Source organism: Musca domestica, unplaced genomic scaffold, assembly GCF_030504385.1.
Source record: "Musca domestica strain aabys unplaced genomic scaffold, Musca_domestica.polishedcontigs.V.1.1 25, whole genome shotgun sequence".
NCBI classification, from domain to species: Eukaryota; Metazoa; Arthropoda; class Insecta; order Diptera; family Muscidae; genus Musca; species Musca domestica.
The window spans coordinates 264,979-277,820 of record NW_026712277.1 but is presented as its reverse complement, the minus strand read 5'-3'; the positions used below and the strand labels follow the sequence as shown (position 1 = coordinate 277,820).

Genomic DNA, 12,842 nt, shown 5'->3' with positions numbered 1-12,842 from the left:
AGTCATAAAATTCATCATTCATCAAACGATAAATGCTGACTTATTTATTGTACCTCTCAAAAATTCCCATCAAGATCAAGTTTTGGCGCCGTATGAGTACCACCTAAAAAATAAATCTCCTTTTTCACACACGTATAAACGATAAGGCGAAGATTCGTTTTTGCCTAAAACATTTAAATTGAAAAAACAAGCAAACTTATCGTAAAATACCATTTAATTATCAATTTGAAAATCTTACGTTACGATTAGCCAGTAATCAATGCCCTGTCGTCACGCACTCGTCTCCACTCATTAAAATCTAATCAGAATAACACTAACAGGGATTGATAACACTAACACTTTCCTTTCACAAAAAAAATATATAAACAAGTTGTGTGTGTGTGTGAGAGAGAAAGAGGGATATGTTGTGTGTGTGGGTCAGTGGGTGCAATAATGCAATGTGAATTACCTTGTCAAATATTGATGAGTGAATGCCGTGAGCTTTCTGTTGTTGTCATGTTGATACAAGAGCGCAGACATCTTTCTCCATGGCGCCCCAACAGTGGGGAGAGTATGTATTGCTCTCCCATAGATGTTGTTATTGCAAAGAGCAAATCTCCTTAATATCAATGCCATATGGGATGCTTCTTCTTGCAAATTGGTGGTTTGCTTTTCGCTGCAATTTATTGAACAAATCTTTGGGGAATTGTGAGGTTTTTTTTGCAATATCTATTAAAATTTGTTCCCAATATTTAATGCACTTTTCATTTTCATTACCCCAGGAGAGTTAGCCGTAATAATCATTAAAAACTTTTTTTCACCATGAATTGCAAACAGCCCAGATGGCCCGCAGACACTTGGCATTAAAAATTATTGTATGTGGGTACATATAGAGGTATGTATGCCATAAATTATTTTTTTCATTATAATTATTAATGCATTATTCTTTATCTTTTTTTTCTAATGGAAAACAAAATGATCTGTCTCACAATTATCCAAACACATACACACAAACACGCGCGCGCTTTTTTTTCCGAGACTTACACTTGACGTCAAATATTCCAAATAGTGACGCCAAAACCATAGCTTTCCCTACACTGAAAGAGTCTGGTTTTGGTTTTTTTTTGCGATTTCCTCTATTATCTGCCAGCGACACACCGCCAACCAACAACCAATCACAGCGAAGAATTTCAATCTTTTTTTGTTGCTGTTGCTCTGCTGCCAAGTTGCAAATCTTGTGTTTTTTTTTCATCAGCAGGCAGATCACTTGGAGAACTCTTATGAAATTATTGCCAGCCAGCCAGCCAGCCAGCCGGATGGATGAACGAACGAACGAAAGAGTCGGAGGGAAACCTGTTGAATAATTGCATGACATGGCGACAGTTTGAACAGATGTTAGAAATGAACATTTTTTTGGTTTCATTTCGTTCTTGTCATTTTATCGAACAATCGATCCATCAATTGAAGGGGCATTATTTAAATGATTGAAACTCTAATTAAGGCAAAATGTGACAAAGGAACATTGCAATAATGGCACTTAATAAGTTATTTTAATGTACAAAAAATCTATTATTTCTAGATAATAAATACAAGTGCTGCGGACCAGGGGCGTACTTAAAAATGAAATGTGAAATGATTTTGAAGTAAAGCTGGAAAAAAAGGACACTAAGATGGAGATAGATAAGAGTTTTTTTCTGGGTAAAAGAACAAAGGAGTTCTAGGTTGACTGCAATTTAGACCTACAGTGGTGGCCATATCATATGCAACTAAGATTCATCTACGTTAAAAGGCTATATAAATTTGTAAATTTCACAACGAAGTATATAAAGATGGGTTAATTATAGTCAATACGTTCTTACGATTTCAAATTATTACCAAAATGTGCAGCTTTTGTTTATATCTCTATGTTCACAGGTGTTTTGTTGACAAATGTGAAATTTGGTGTGGTCAAAACATATGCAACTTTATATATTTGGTTTAAATAACGGCATTTTTACAATTTCCTTTGTTCCATTGTTCTTCTTATTATTAGCTAGAGACACTGCGTAAAGAGATTTAAAGCTACCTTCACATTTTTATTGCGTTGTTTTTTCACAAAGCTAAAATAGAGTTTGTTCAAAAATGGCACGCGATAAATTTGGATTTGAGCTCAGACAACGAATTGTGACTGCGTATTCTTCTGGATTATCACAGAAATGTATTGCCGAGAAATATACCGTTCATAAAAGCTCCATATCACGCATCATTAACAATTACAAAAAAAATTCACAAGTCTCTGTTATACACCGTGGTGGTCGAAGTCGAAAAACAAGCGATCGGACGGACAAATTAATAATCAGGCACGTGAAAAAAGACCCATTTATATCTTCCTCTAAGATAGTGGAAAGATTTCAGTTGCCAGTTTCTGCTCGCACCATCCGTAGAAGACTTTTACAAGCCTCCCTCTGCGCAAGACGTCCTGCAAAAAAACCACTGATATCGAAGCGAAACCAGAAAAAGCGTTTGGAATTTGCTAAAGCTCATATAAATTGGACAGAGAGTAAATGGAGAACTATATTATTTAGTGATGAGTCCAAATTTAACATCATTGGTAGCGATGGCATGTGCTATGTAAGGCGACCAGAAGGAAAACGACTCGAAGCACGTTACTGTAAAAAAAAACGGTCAAGCATGGAGGGGGCAATATAATGGTGTGGGGTTGTTTTTCTGGTGCTGGAGTTGGCCCACTGCATAGAATTGTTGGTATTATGGATAGATTTATGTATAAAGACATATTGCAAGGGATAATGCTCCCATACGCAGAATATAATATGCCATTGCGGTGGGTCTTTCAACAGGACAACGACCCCAAACACGCTTCGAAGGTGGTCAAATCGTGGTTTGCCGATAATAGAGTTACGGTAATGGAATGGCCACCCCAATCCCCAGATTTAAACCCAATAGAGAATCTGTGGGAAATCGTAAACAAAAAAATTGATCGAGAAAATTGTACAAGTTTAGATGTTTTATTTTGCCGGCTGGAAGATGCCTGGAAATCAATCCCAAAAAGCGTCATTGACCATCTTATAGCGTCAATGCCTCGAAGATGTCAGGCTGTAATCGACAACAACGGATTTGCAACAAAATATTAACTTTATTTGCACTTTACTGAGCTCGATTTAATTAGTTGCATATGTTTTGGCCACTTAATAATAAGACTGAATATCTTTTCCTAATTTTTTTATAAATGAATTGAATATCTATGGAGTATATGTTTTTTTTTTTCTTAAACTACAAGCAATAAAAAATAATATTTAAAAAAAATAATTGCATAATTTTGTTTTCAGAAAAAATTTTCACGGTTTTTGGTAAAGGTTAGATTTCAGTTGCATATGATATGGCCACCACTGTATAATTTAAACTAGATCACCCTTCTCTCACACACACACAAGCGCAAGTCACATTTTGTGCATCTATGCCCTAATGTCTTTGTTCTTTTAAGATGATTTGTGAACGAAAGAAAATCCTTTAATGTATTCTCAGTAAAATCAATCAAACAATTTGTACGCAATTGGCATTCTGACAGGGAGTGAGAGGGTAGTTGTTTTTTCCTGTACTAACCCACACCTCCCAAACTCGCCACGCCACTGTTTGTGACCTTGAATTGTAGCTGGATGGAATGCATTTTTTTTAATTTGCAAATGGAAGTAACAACGATTTCTTGGCATTGTCAAAACAATATTACAGAAAATAAAGCATACTTTTAGGATAACAAAAAAATATTATACAGATTATAAAGTAACTGTACAACGTTTACACTGTTTAGGAAGACTTATGCTCCTCAAAGTAAAATCATTTAAAGAATTTGTATAATTTTTGAGGGGGAGGGTGAGAAAGGAAATGAAGTTTTTTTGCAATGCCCCCCCCCTCTCACTACGTCACTATTTGTGACCCTGAATTGTAATGGAATGCATTTTTAATTGGAATATGGAAGTAACAATAATTTCTTTTGGTAGTCAATAAAAGATTAGATAAAATAAAGCATACTTTTAGGAGCAATGTAATAACCATACAACGTTTTGACTCTTTAAAAAGTCCTCAAAGTAAAACATAATAACAAATAATTTGTAACATTTTGGAAGGATTTAAAGAATTTAGAAATTCTTATAAAAATACACGGTTGAATGTTTCAAAATTTCTTTTAATAACCTAAAATTTGTCAGCTTCAACATTTTTTCATCAAAAAAAAAAAAAAAAAAAAAAAAAAATAACAATTAAAAAATTAGAAAAATTAAAGCAATTTTTTATAAAATGTTCATATATAACAAAAAAAATTGCAACAAAATCAAACGCCATAGTTTTTACATTTTTTTTTAATTTCATTGAATGAAAGCAAAAATGTCGGAAATAGCTAAAATTTTAGAATAAGTTTAGAATTGTTCGAATTGGTCACCTTGGGCACGAAATATGGCCTTCAAACGGCCAATGAAACGGTCACACTCTGCCCAAATGTTGCTCTGCGGTATTTTGGTCCATTCCCGGCGAAGCGCTTGCTTGACGTGGTGATCGACACTTTGGTATTTTTTAGTGCCAACCTTGCTTTCCAAAATCCAACAGATATAATAGTCCAACGGATTGGTATCCGGAGATTTTGGTGGCCATTGGGCGCTGCAAATTAAGCATTAAGTGCGCTGGTGCTGAGTCCTGTTGGAATGTCCAATGTCTGCGGCCAAAATGTTTGCTTGTCCAAGGCTTTAGTACACCCTGCAGAATATTTTCGCTATAATATTCGGAATTTATTCTGATGCCACGGTCGATTAATACGGGCGGAGAGCGACCATCGGCTGTTATGGCGGCCCACAATATCACCAAGACCGGCGCTTGAGTTCTGGTGCCCAACCGATGGTGCACATGAATCTCAGACTTTCAAAATGCTTATAAAACTCAAAATTAAATGGCTTCAAGATTTCTTTAGTCAATTTATGATTTGCCAACTTTAAAATTTCTTAAAAAATTCCGGGATTTGATGACATCAACATTTCTTAAAAAACCGATTTTATCGCTTCGAAAATCCGCGATCAACCAATGGATTTCCCCTTCACGTTTTAAAATTTTCTTTTTCCGCATTGAGTTTGAAAATAATTTATATGAAATCCGAACTTACAGTACGTTTATATATATGAGGGTTGACCCACTGGATTTGGATTTAAATTGTCATATCCATTACTTTTACTTCAAATAAATCCTCTCAAAGTAGGTTAACCCTACAAAAAGTTCTAACGTAAACATGGCATTATGGAAATTCGAATTTCTCTCCTCAATCATTCAAAAAAAAGCTCTTATTTTATCTTGAGGCAATTAGTTAAGCTTACTCACTGGGTAGGCTATTTGCTCGCCGTACAAAATTACAAATTGCATATATTTATAAAAATATAAATTACAAATCAAATTAGTGAGAGTAATTAAGTAAATGTAGTTTTGTATAGACCCAGTCATGTGTTCGACCACATGTATGTCGATATGTCGGTAATCGTAACCTCTTTACATTGTAGATCCGTCATCTCAAAACCGGGGGTATACTCGATGTGTTTTTTTTACGAAATTATGACAAAAAAGCGTGGAAACAAAATGAACTCCACATAGAAGGGTAGAAGGAAACAAGACATGTTAGCATTGATATGCCAAAAATATTAAAAAAAACCGCGATTCTACAAAAATTAATTGATTTTTAAATTTTTTCTTATAAAATGCCTTTAAGAGTTTGTTATGATTTGTATTTTGCAAAAATTATAACTAATTTAAATAATTTTTTATTTAAAAATTTGAATTCCAAAAATGTCTTGACATCCCATTCAGCTGTGTCGTTGCGATTACCTGTGTTATTCTACCATGCTTGTAATAGAGGATAAAATGTAAGTACGACCTAATTCAAATGCGAGTCTGGTAATTACAGGATGAGATGAAAAAACGGCAACCAACTTCAGACTGCTGTCATTTTTAAGCCACTCGTCCGACAGCTGTTAAAATTATTTCGGTGACAGCTCATTATATTGTTTACAAGCGTACAAAAGCATTTTGGCTCGTGAGCTGAACATATCGCAATATTCCATTCGGCAAATATTGAAAAATGAATGGAGCTCGGGATAAAGCCATTGAAATTCCAAAAAGTGCAAGAACTTACACCGAAACTCCAGCAGAAAATAGACTGAAAAGAGCTAAAGAGTTGCTTCGCTTGGCCGAAAGTGGTGAACTGGCGAAGTGGCGAAAAATTTCTGGAGGGTGTATTAAGACCTCGGGCACGCAAACATTTTGGCCGCACATTTCTTGGACATTCCAACGGGACTCAGCACGCGCCACCCAAGAATGCTTACAAAATGAGGTACATCGCTTCATTTCCAGCGCACAATGGCCGGATACCAATCCGTTGGACTATTGTGTCTGGAGTATTTTGGAAAGCAAGGTTGGCACTAAAGAATACCAAAGTGTCGATCATCTCAAGTAAGCGCTCCGCCGGGAATGGGCCAAAATACCGCAGGGCAACATTCGGGCAGAGTGTGTCGGTTACATTGGCCGTTTGAAGGCCATATATCGTGCCAAAGGTGACCAATTCGAACAAATCTAAACTTGTTCTAAAATTTTAGCTATTTGCGACATTTTTTTATTTCATTAAGTAAAATTAAAAAAAAAATGTAAAAATTATGGCGTTGGACTTTGTTGCAGTTTTTTTTATCTCACCCTGTATTATTATATTAAGCCGTGACATGACAGCGTTTCTGGTAGAGGAAAGTATTGTGTCACAGTATAAAAAAGCAAGTACGACCTAATTCAAATGCGAGTTTGATAATTATTTTTTTGACAGAAATGTGTCGCCCTTGTGTCGTGACATGCCAAAAAAAATTTAGCGTGAAAAGTTCTACTACTCTCTTTTCTCTAATTATTATTCTCATTAATTCTCAACATTTCTAATAAGGTTGCCACAATGTCTGAAATATATACCAGATGGCTAAAACAACTGAGAGAGAGATTGTTTTCGGCAAAGAGAAAAGAACAATGAAATTGTTTTTGTCACGCGATTCAATCGAACCCCCTTTAATTGGTCTTCTGGGACATGAGTATTACATGAGCTTGCATGATTTTGACCAATTGTTTTGCAAAGTTTATTCAAGTGAATAATGAAAAACAAGTTAATTACAAAATATCTGGCGCTAATTTCTTTGTTTGTTTTTGGTGCAGTATGCGACAGGCATCTGGCATTTCTTTTTTCTTTGAAAAAAATGCAGATGTTTTATTTTTCTGAAAAAAAAAAAATAAAATAAAAAAAACAAACAAAAAGTCTAGCAAAAAAGCATCCCTATAAAAATCTAGAATTTAAGACTAAAAATTGTGAATTTTAAGAGAATTTTTTTTTTGAGTCGACAAATGGTGAAAATTTTAAACAAATTTTCATTTGAGAAATTTTAGAGCCATAAAATACAGGATGAGATAAACAAAACTGCAACAAAGTCAAACGTCATAATTTTTACATTTTTTAATTCTATTGAATGAAAGCAAAAAATGTCGGAAATAGCATCAAATTTTAGGAGAAATTTAGATTTGTTCGAATTGGTCACCTTTGGCACGAATTATGGCCTTCAAACGGCCAATGAAACCGCCAAACGCTGCCAGAATGTTGCTCTGCGATATTTTGGCCCATTCTCGGCGCTTGCGCTTGCTTGAGGTGATTGACACTTTGGTATTTTTATACCCTGCATATACCCTTTCTGTTCGTCTGTCTGTCTATTGAAATCACGATACAGCCCACATTATATGATGTAGACCTTCAAAATTTGGCAGAACAATATGTATTGTGTCTAGAATGGTTGGTATTGAAAATGCGACGTTTTGGTGTAGTCCCCATATAACGTTACCTCCCGATATTCGGTATTTTGATGATTTTTGCCATATTTTTTTACAGATTTGTCTAAAAATTGGAATTTGTTGGTCATGATGGGTCCTAGTATGTGTGGTGAAATATTGTATGTATGAGTCCACGCCTCGGTATATCCGCCATATAACGATACCTCCCGATATTCAGTATTTTGATAATTTTCGCCATTTTTTTCCACGGATTTGTCTAAAAATTGGTATTTGTGGGTCATAATAGGTTCTAGCTCGTGTGGCGAAATATTGTATGTATGGTTCCACGCCTTGGTATAGCCGCCATATAACGGTACCTTCCGATATTCAGTATTTTGATAATTTTCGCCACATTTTTCCACGGATTTGTCTAAAAATTGGTATTTGTAGGTCATAATGGGTTCAAGCTCCAGTGGCGGAAAATTGTATGTATAGGTCCACGTTTTGGTATAGTCCCCATATAACGGTACCTCCCGATATTTAGTATTTTTATGATTTTCACCACATTTTTTCGAGGATTTGTCTAAAAATTGGTATTTGTCGGTCATAATAGGTTCTTATAGGTTCTTATAGGTCCACGTTTTGTTATAGCCCTCATATAAGAGTACCTCCCGATATTCGGTATTTTTAAAACAATTGGTATTTGCAGTTCATAATGGGTTCTAGCCCGGTGATTGAACATTGAATAATTAGTTCCACGTTTTCCTAAAGTGCACATATAAGTATACCCGCCAATATTCGGTATTTTGATAATTCTAGTCACATTTACCTACATAATTGTTTCAAATTTGGTTTTTTAGAAGATTTGATAGATGACAATCCTTGAAGTATAAAATTTCTTATAGAGGTTTCCGTTTTGGTATGGCCCCATATAACGACCTTACTCACTTTATGGTTTTTTTGATGAACCTAATGTTTTTTTTTATTGTTTTTTTTTACACCTAATTAAAAATATAGTTTGTGTCTACTTTTTTATACAAATTTCAAAAAGTAATAATCAATAATTTTGCATTTTTTATAGACATTTCTTAATATGTAAATGAAATTTGATGTGTGGCCAGCCAGTTATACAACTTCATTTTAACTGGAATTGAGAAAACCCCGCTATTATTTGGCATTGTCAAAGAGAAACATAGATAGAGAGCGGGTGTTTAAATAAAGCATAAATTTTTTCTACTTATTTTTTAAGCATTCTCCATTTTTAACAATTTTTGATGCTTTCTGAAATTTTGAAGTTTTTTAGGCTTAAAATTTGTTTTTAAGATAAAACCTTTATTTGCTACGGTATTCTTAAAGTATTTTTATCAATAGTTTTAAACATATCAAATTTATCTATATCAAAGAATTATTTTTTTACACCTAATTAAAAATATAATTTGTGTCTACTTTTTATACAAATTTCAATGAGAAATAAGTAATTTTCCCTTTTTTATTTACATGTCTTAATATCTAAATGAAATTTGATGTGTGGCCAGTCAGTTATACAACTTCATTTTAACAGGAATTGAGAAAAACACCGCTATTATTTGGCATTGTCAAAGAGAAACATAGATAGAGAGCGGGTGTGTAAATAAAGCATTAATTTTTTCTAATAATTTTTTAAGCATTCTCCATTTTTAACGACTTTTGATGCTTCCTGAAATTTTGAAGTTTTTTAGGCTTAAAATCTGTTTTTAAGACAATGTTTCCAAGGCAATATTTCTGCTACTGCATTCTTAAAGTATATTGTTCAATATTTTTAAAAATATAAAGTTTGTCTATATTAATGAATTATTTTTTTACACCTAATTAAAAATATAGTTTGTGTCTACTTTTTTATAGAAATTTCAATAAGTAATAATAAATTATTTTCCCTTTATTTTACATTTCTTAATGCTAGGAACACAATTGGAGCGAACGACGAATTTCGCCCTACGCGGCGACAAAATGAGCCGCGAAAATTCGTCGTATGGAACACAATACCGACGAAATTATAAAACAGCTGATGAAGTTGTTTACTTTTTGCTCATTTGTTGACTACAATGAATTATACAAGAACACATAATTCTTTACGTTCTCTATTATAATTTCACTTATGTCCATCTTCTCTATTATAAATTCACTGATATCCATCTTCACTCAGGCGCAAGTACACAAATAAATAAACAAATTAATTATGTTTTTTTATACGAGTAACAGATAGTAGAGTGACCATAACAAATTTTAAAGTAAAAAGTAACTTTATTTACTAAAACACATAAAATTCGTACAAGTATGGCCACCTTGTACTGTTTTGTTCGCCGGTCGCCGGCGTATGAAATAGAAATAAAGCTAATTGAGTTCGCGGCGACCGACGAAATTTTCGCCGGTGCCGTGATTGTGTGCACTTCCATATACACATATGTGTTTTATTTTTGACGACGAACATACGCCGCGAAAAAATTCGTCGTTCGCTCCAATTGTGTTCCTAGCATAATATGTAACTGAAATTTGATGTGTGGCCATCCAGTTTTACAGCTTCATTTTAATTTTTTTTAATAATATTTTCAAGCATTCTCCATTTTTTATGCTTCCTGGAATTTTTAAGTTTTTTTTAGGGTTAAAATTTGCTTTTTAAACAATTTCAAGGCAACCTTTATTTGTTATAGAACTACTGCATGTTTAAAGTATTTTTTAATAGTTTTAAACATATGAACTTTACCTATATTAAAGAATTATTTTTTACACTCAATTAAAAATGTAGTTTGTGTCTACTTTTTTATAAAAATTTCAATAATTATCCATTTTTTACATTTCTTAATATGTAAATGAAATTTGATGTGTGGCCAGCCAGTTTTATAACTTCATTTTAACAGGAATTGAGAAAAACACCGCCATTATTTGGCATTGTCAAAGAGAAACATAGCAAGAGAGCGAGCGGATGAGTAAACAAAGCATACCGGCTGGGAGGACAACAACAAAGGGTAAACAAAGAATTGCAGTTTCAAAGGAATTGCAATTTAAAACTGTTTTCATTTTTTTGTGTTGTGGTATTTGTCAATGGCATGATATCTTGCTAAATGTCACGTTTTCCATATGGTAAACATTTGTGCATGCATTTCAACGCATTGCAATGCAGGCCAACACACTCGCACACACATTTTTTCTTCTATTTTTTTTTTTTTAAATTTCATTTTGCATCTGTGGCAATTGCGATTTCACTTTTCTCTTTGTTTTTGCATAACAATTCTTACTTTTATTTTGTTAAAAAAAAAATTAAATTATGCAAGCATTTGCAAATATTTTTTCTTTTTGATTTTGAAAAAGAAAACAAAAATACTCACCTTAAGTCGGATTTGGATTCCATTGGGAAACTGGTTCAAAGTACCAACAAAACGAAAAAACAGAAATGCGTGTTGACGTTACAATGACTTGCTTGACAACTGTACCACACTTGTTTGTAAAGAGAGTTTCGTTGTTTTTATTATTCTTTTAAAAACAATTTTTTTTAAAAATAGTCCGAACACAATGTAATTTTTTTTTCTTTTACTCTTTTGATTTTTTTTTTGTTCTTTAAAGCACACTATTTTACCGTTGCAATTTCAAAACAGAACTATTTATTGCATTTCTTCGCTTTGCTTGCTTGCCGTGGAATGATGGCCAAAAACGTTTGTTCGCTTCTAAATAAATGAATGGTTGGTTGGTTCGTTCGACTGGTAGCAATGCATTTACACATCTCTCATTAACCACAATCGAATGTAAGAAAAGAGAAAGAGAGATCTCCCCATGACGTGTTCAGCCCCATGTTGTTTACAACAGGTCAACGTCAAAAAAGAACAAAAAAAAAAACTACTTGCACTTTGAGCGCCCCCAAAACATCTGGGGATCTCAGTGTTTATCGTATTGGTGAGAAGATTAGATTGGATATGAGAATGAGAGAGGGGAACCATGGTTTTCCCTTCCATTTATTCATGTTTTTTTTTCAACTGGTTTTGACTCCGTCATGTTACAGTGGGAGAAAGAAGTTTAAAAACGTTTGAATAGGCATTGGAAGCATTAGAAAATCTCCAAGACTAGGAAAGAATCTTAAAAAAAGTCGACACCAAAATAGAAATGTACCCACACCGAGGAGAAACTGAGAGCCTGAAGCTCAGAAAAAAAGACAAATGTAGAGCCCTGTAAACATGGTATAATTAAGAACGTAAACCATGGTAGATGCATCAACGCTTGGGAGCGTTGATATGTCAAAGAAATTAAATTTATTTTCAAATATAAGTAGATTTTTATATGTTTTCTTATACTACTTCATTCGGAGGCTATTATAATTCGCGTTTTTCAACAATTTTTCAAATTTAAATAGTTTTTCATTCAACATTTTCAATTCCAAAATTGGTTTGACAGTTCATTGTCCCAGCAGCTGTGTCGACGCATCTACCTCTATTCTTCTACCATGACGTAAACTCATGGTAGAAGAATACAAGTAGCTGTCAAACTGTCAAACCGATTTTGGAATTGAAAATGTTGAATGAAAATTAATTGAAATTTGTAAAAATTGTTGCCAAATGCCTATTATAACAACCTCCGATTTGCGTCGTATAAAAAAACATCTAAAAATCTTATATTTGAAAGAACATTTTAAAATTTTTGACATATCAATGTTCCCAAGCGTCGATGCATCTACCTGTATTATTCTGCCATGACGTAAACGCATAGAATCATATGTTTACAGGGTGAGATATAAAAAAAACTTCAACAAAGTTAAACGCCATAATTTTTACATTTTTTTCTTAAATTTTATTAAATAAAAGCAAAAAATGTCGGAAATAGCATCAAATTTTAGAATAAGTTTAGATTTGTTCGAATTGGTCACCTTTGGCACGAATTATGGCCTTCAAACGGCCAATTCACACGCTGCCCGAATGTTGTTCTGCGGTATTTTGGCCCATTTCCGACGGAGCGCTTGCTTGAGGTGATCGATACTTTGGTATTTTTTAGTGCCAACCTTGCTTCGCAAAATACTCCAGACACAA

At 33.7% G+C, this 12,842-nt stretch overlaps 1 protein-coding gene and 1 long non-coding RNA gene across 4 annotated transcripts in view; one reads left to right on the top strand and one right to left on the bottom strand.

Moving 5' to 3' along the window:
- Nucleotides 1-11,492, bottom strand: part of LOC101892311 (trehalase) — a 45,500-nt gene extending 34,008 nt beyond the window's left edge. Inside the window, exon 1 of one of the 3 annotated variants that reach the window (XM_059123819.1) lies at nt 11,157-11,492. In XM_059123819.1, coding sequence (XP_058979802.1) covers nt 11,157-11,179 — 23 coding nt within the window. In that variant the 5' untranslated portion in view covers nt 11,180-11,492. Of the gene's footprint in view, nt 1-448; nt 589-11,156 lie in introns of those variants that run through there. The other 2 variants (XM_059123818.1, XM_059123817.1) reach the window with 2 other exon arrangements.
- On the top strand, nt 646-1,499 carry LOC131802977 (uncharacterized). The gene is made up of 2 exons (XR_009342434.1): nt 646-692; nt 762-1,499. It is a non-coding gene; the product is annotated as an uncharacterized LOC131802977 (long non-coding RNA).
- Nucleotides 11,493-12,842: the final 1,350 nt, after the last annotated feature.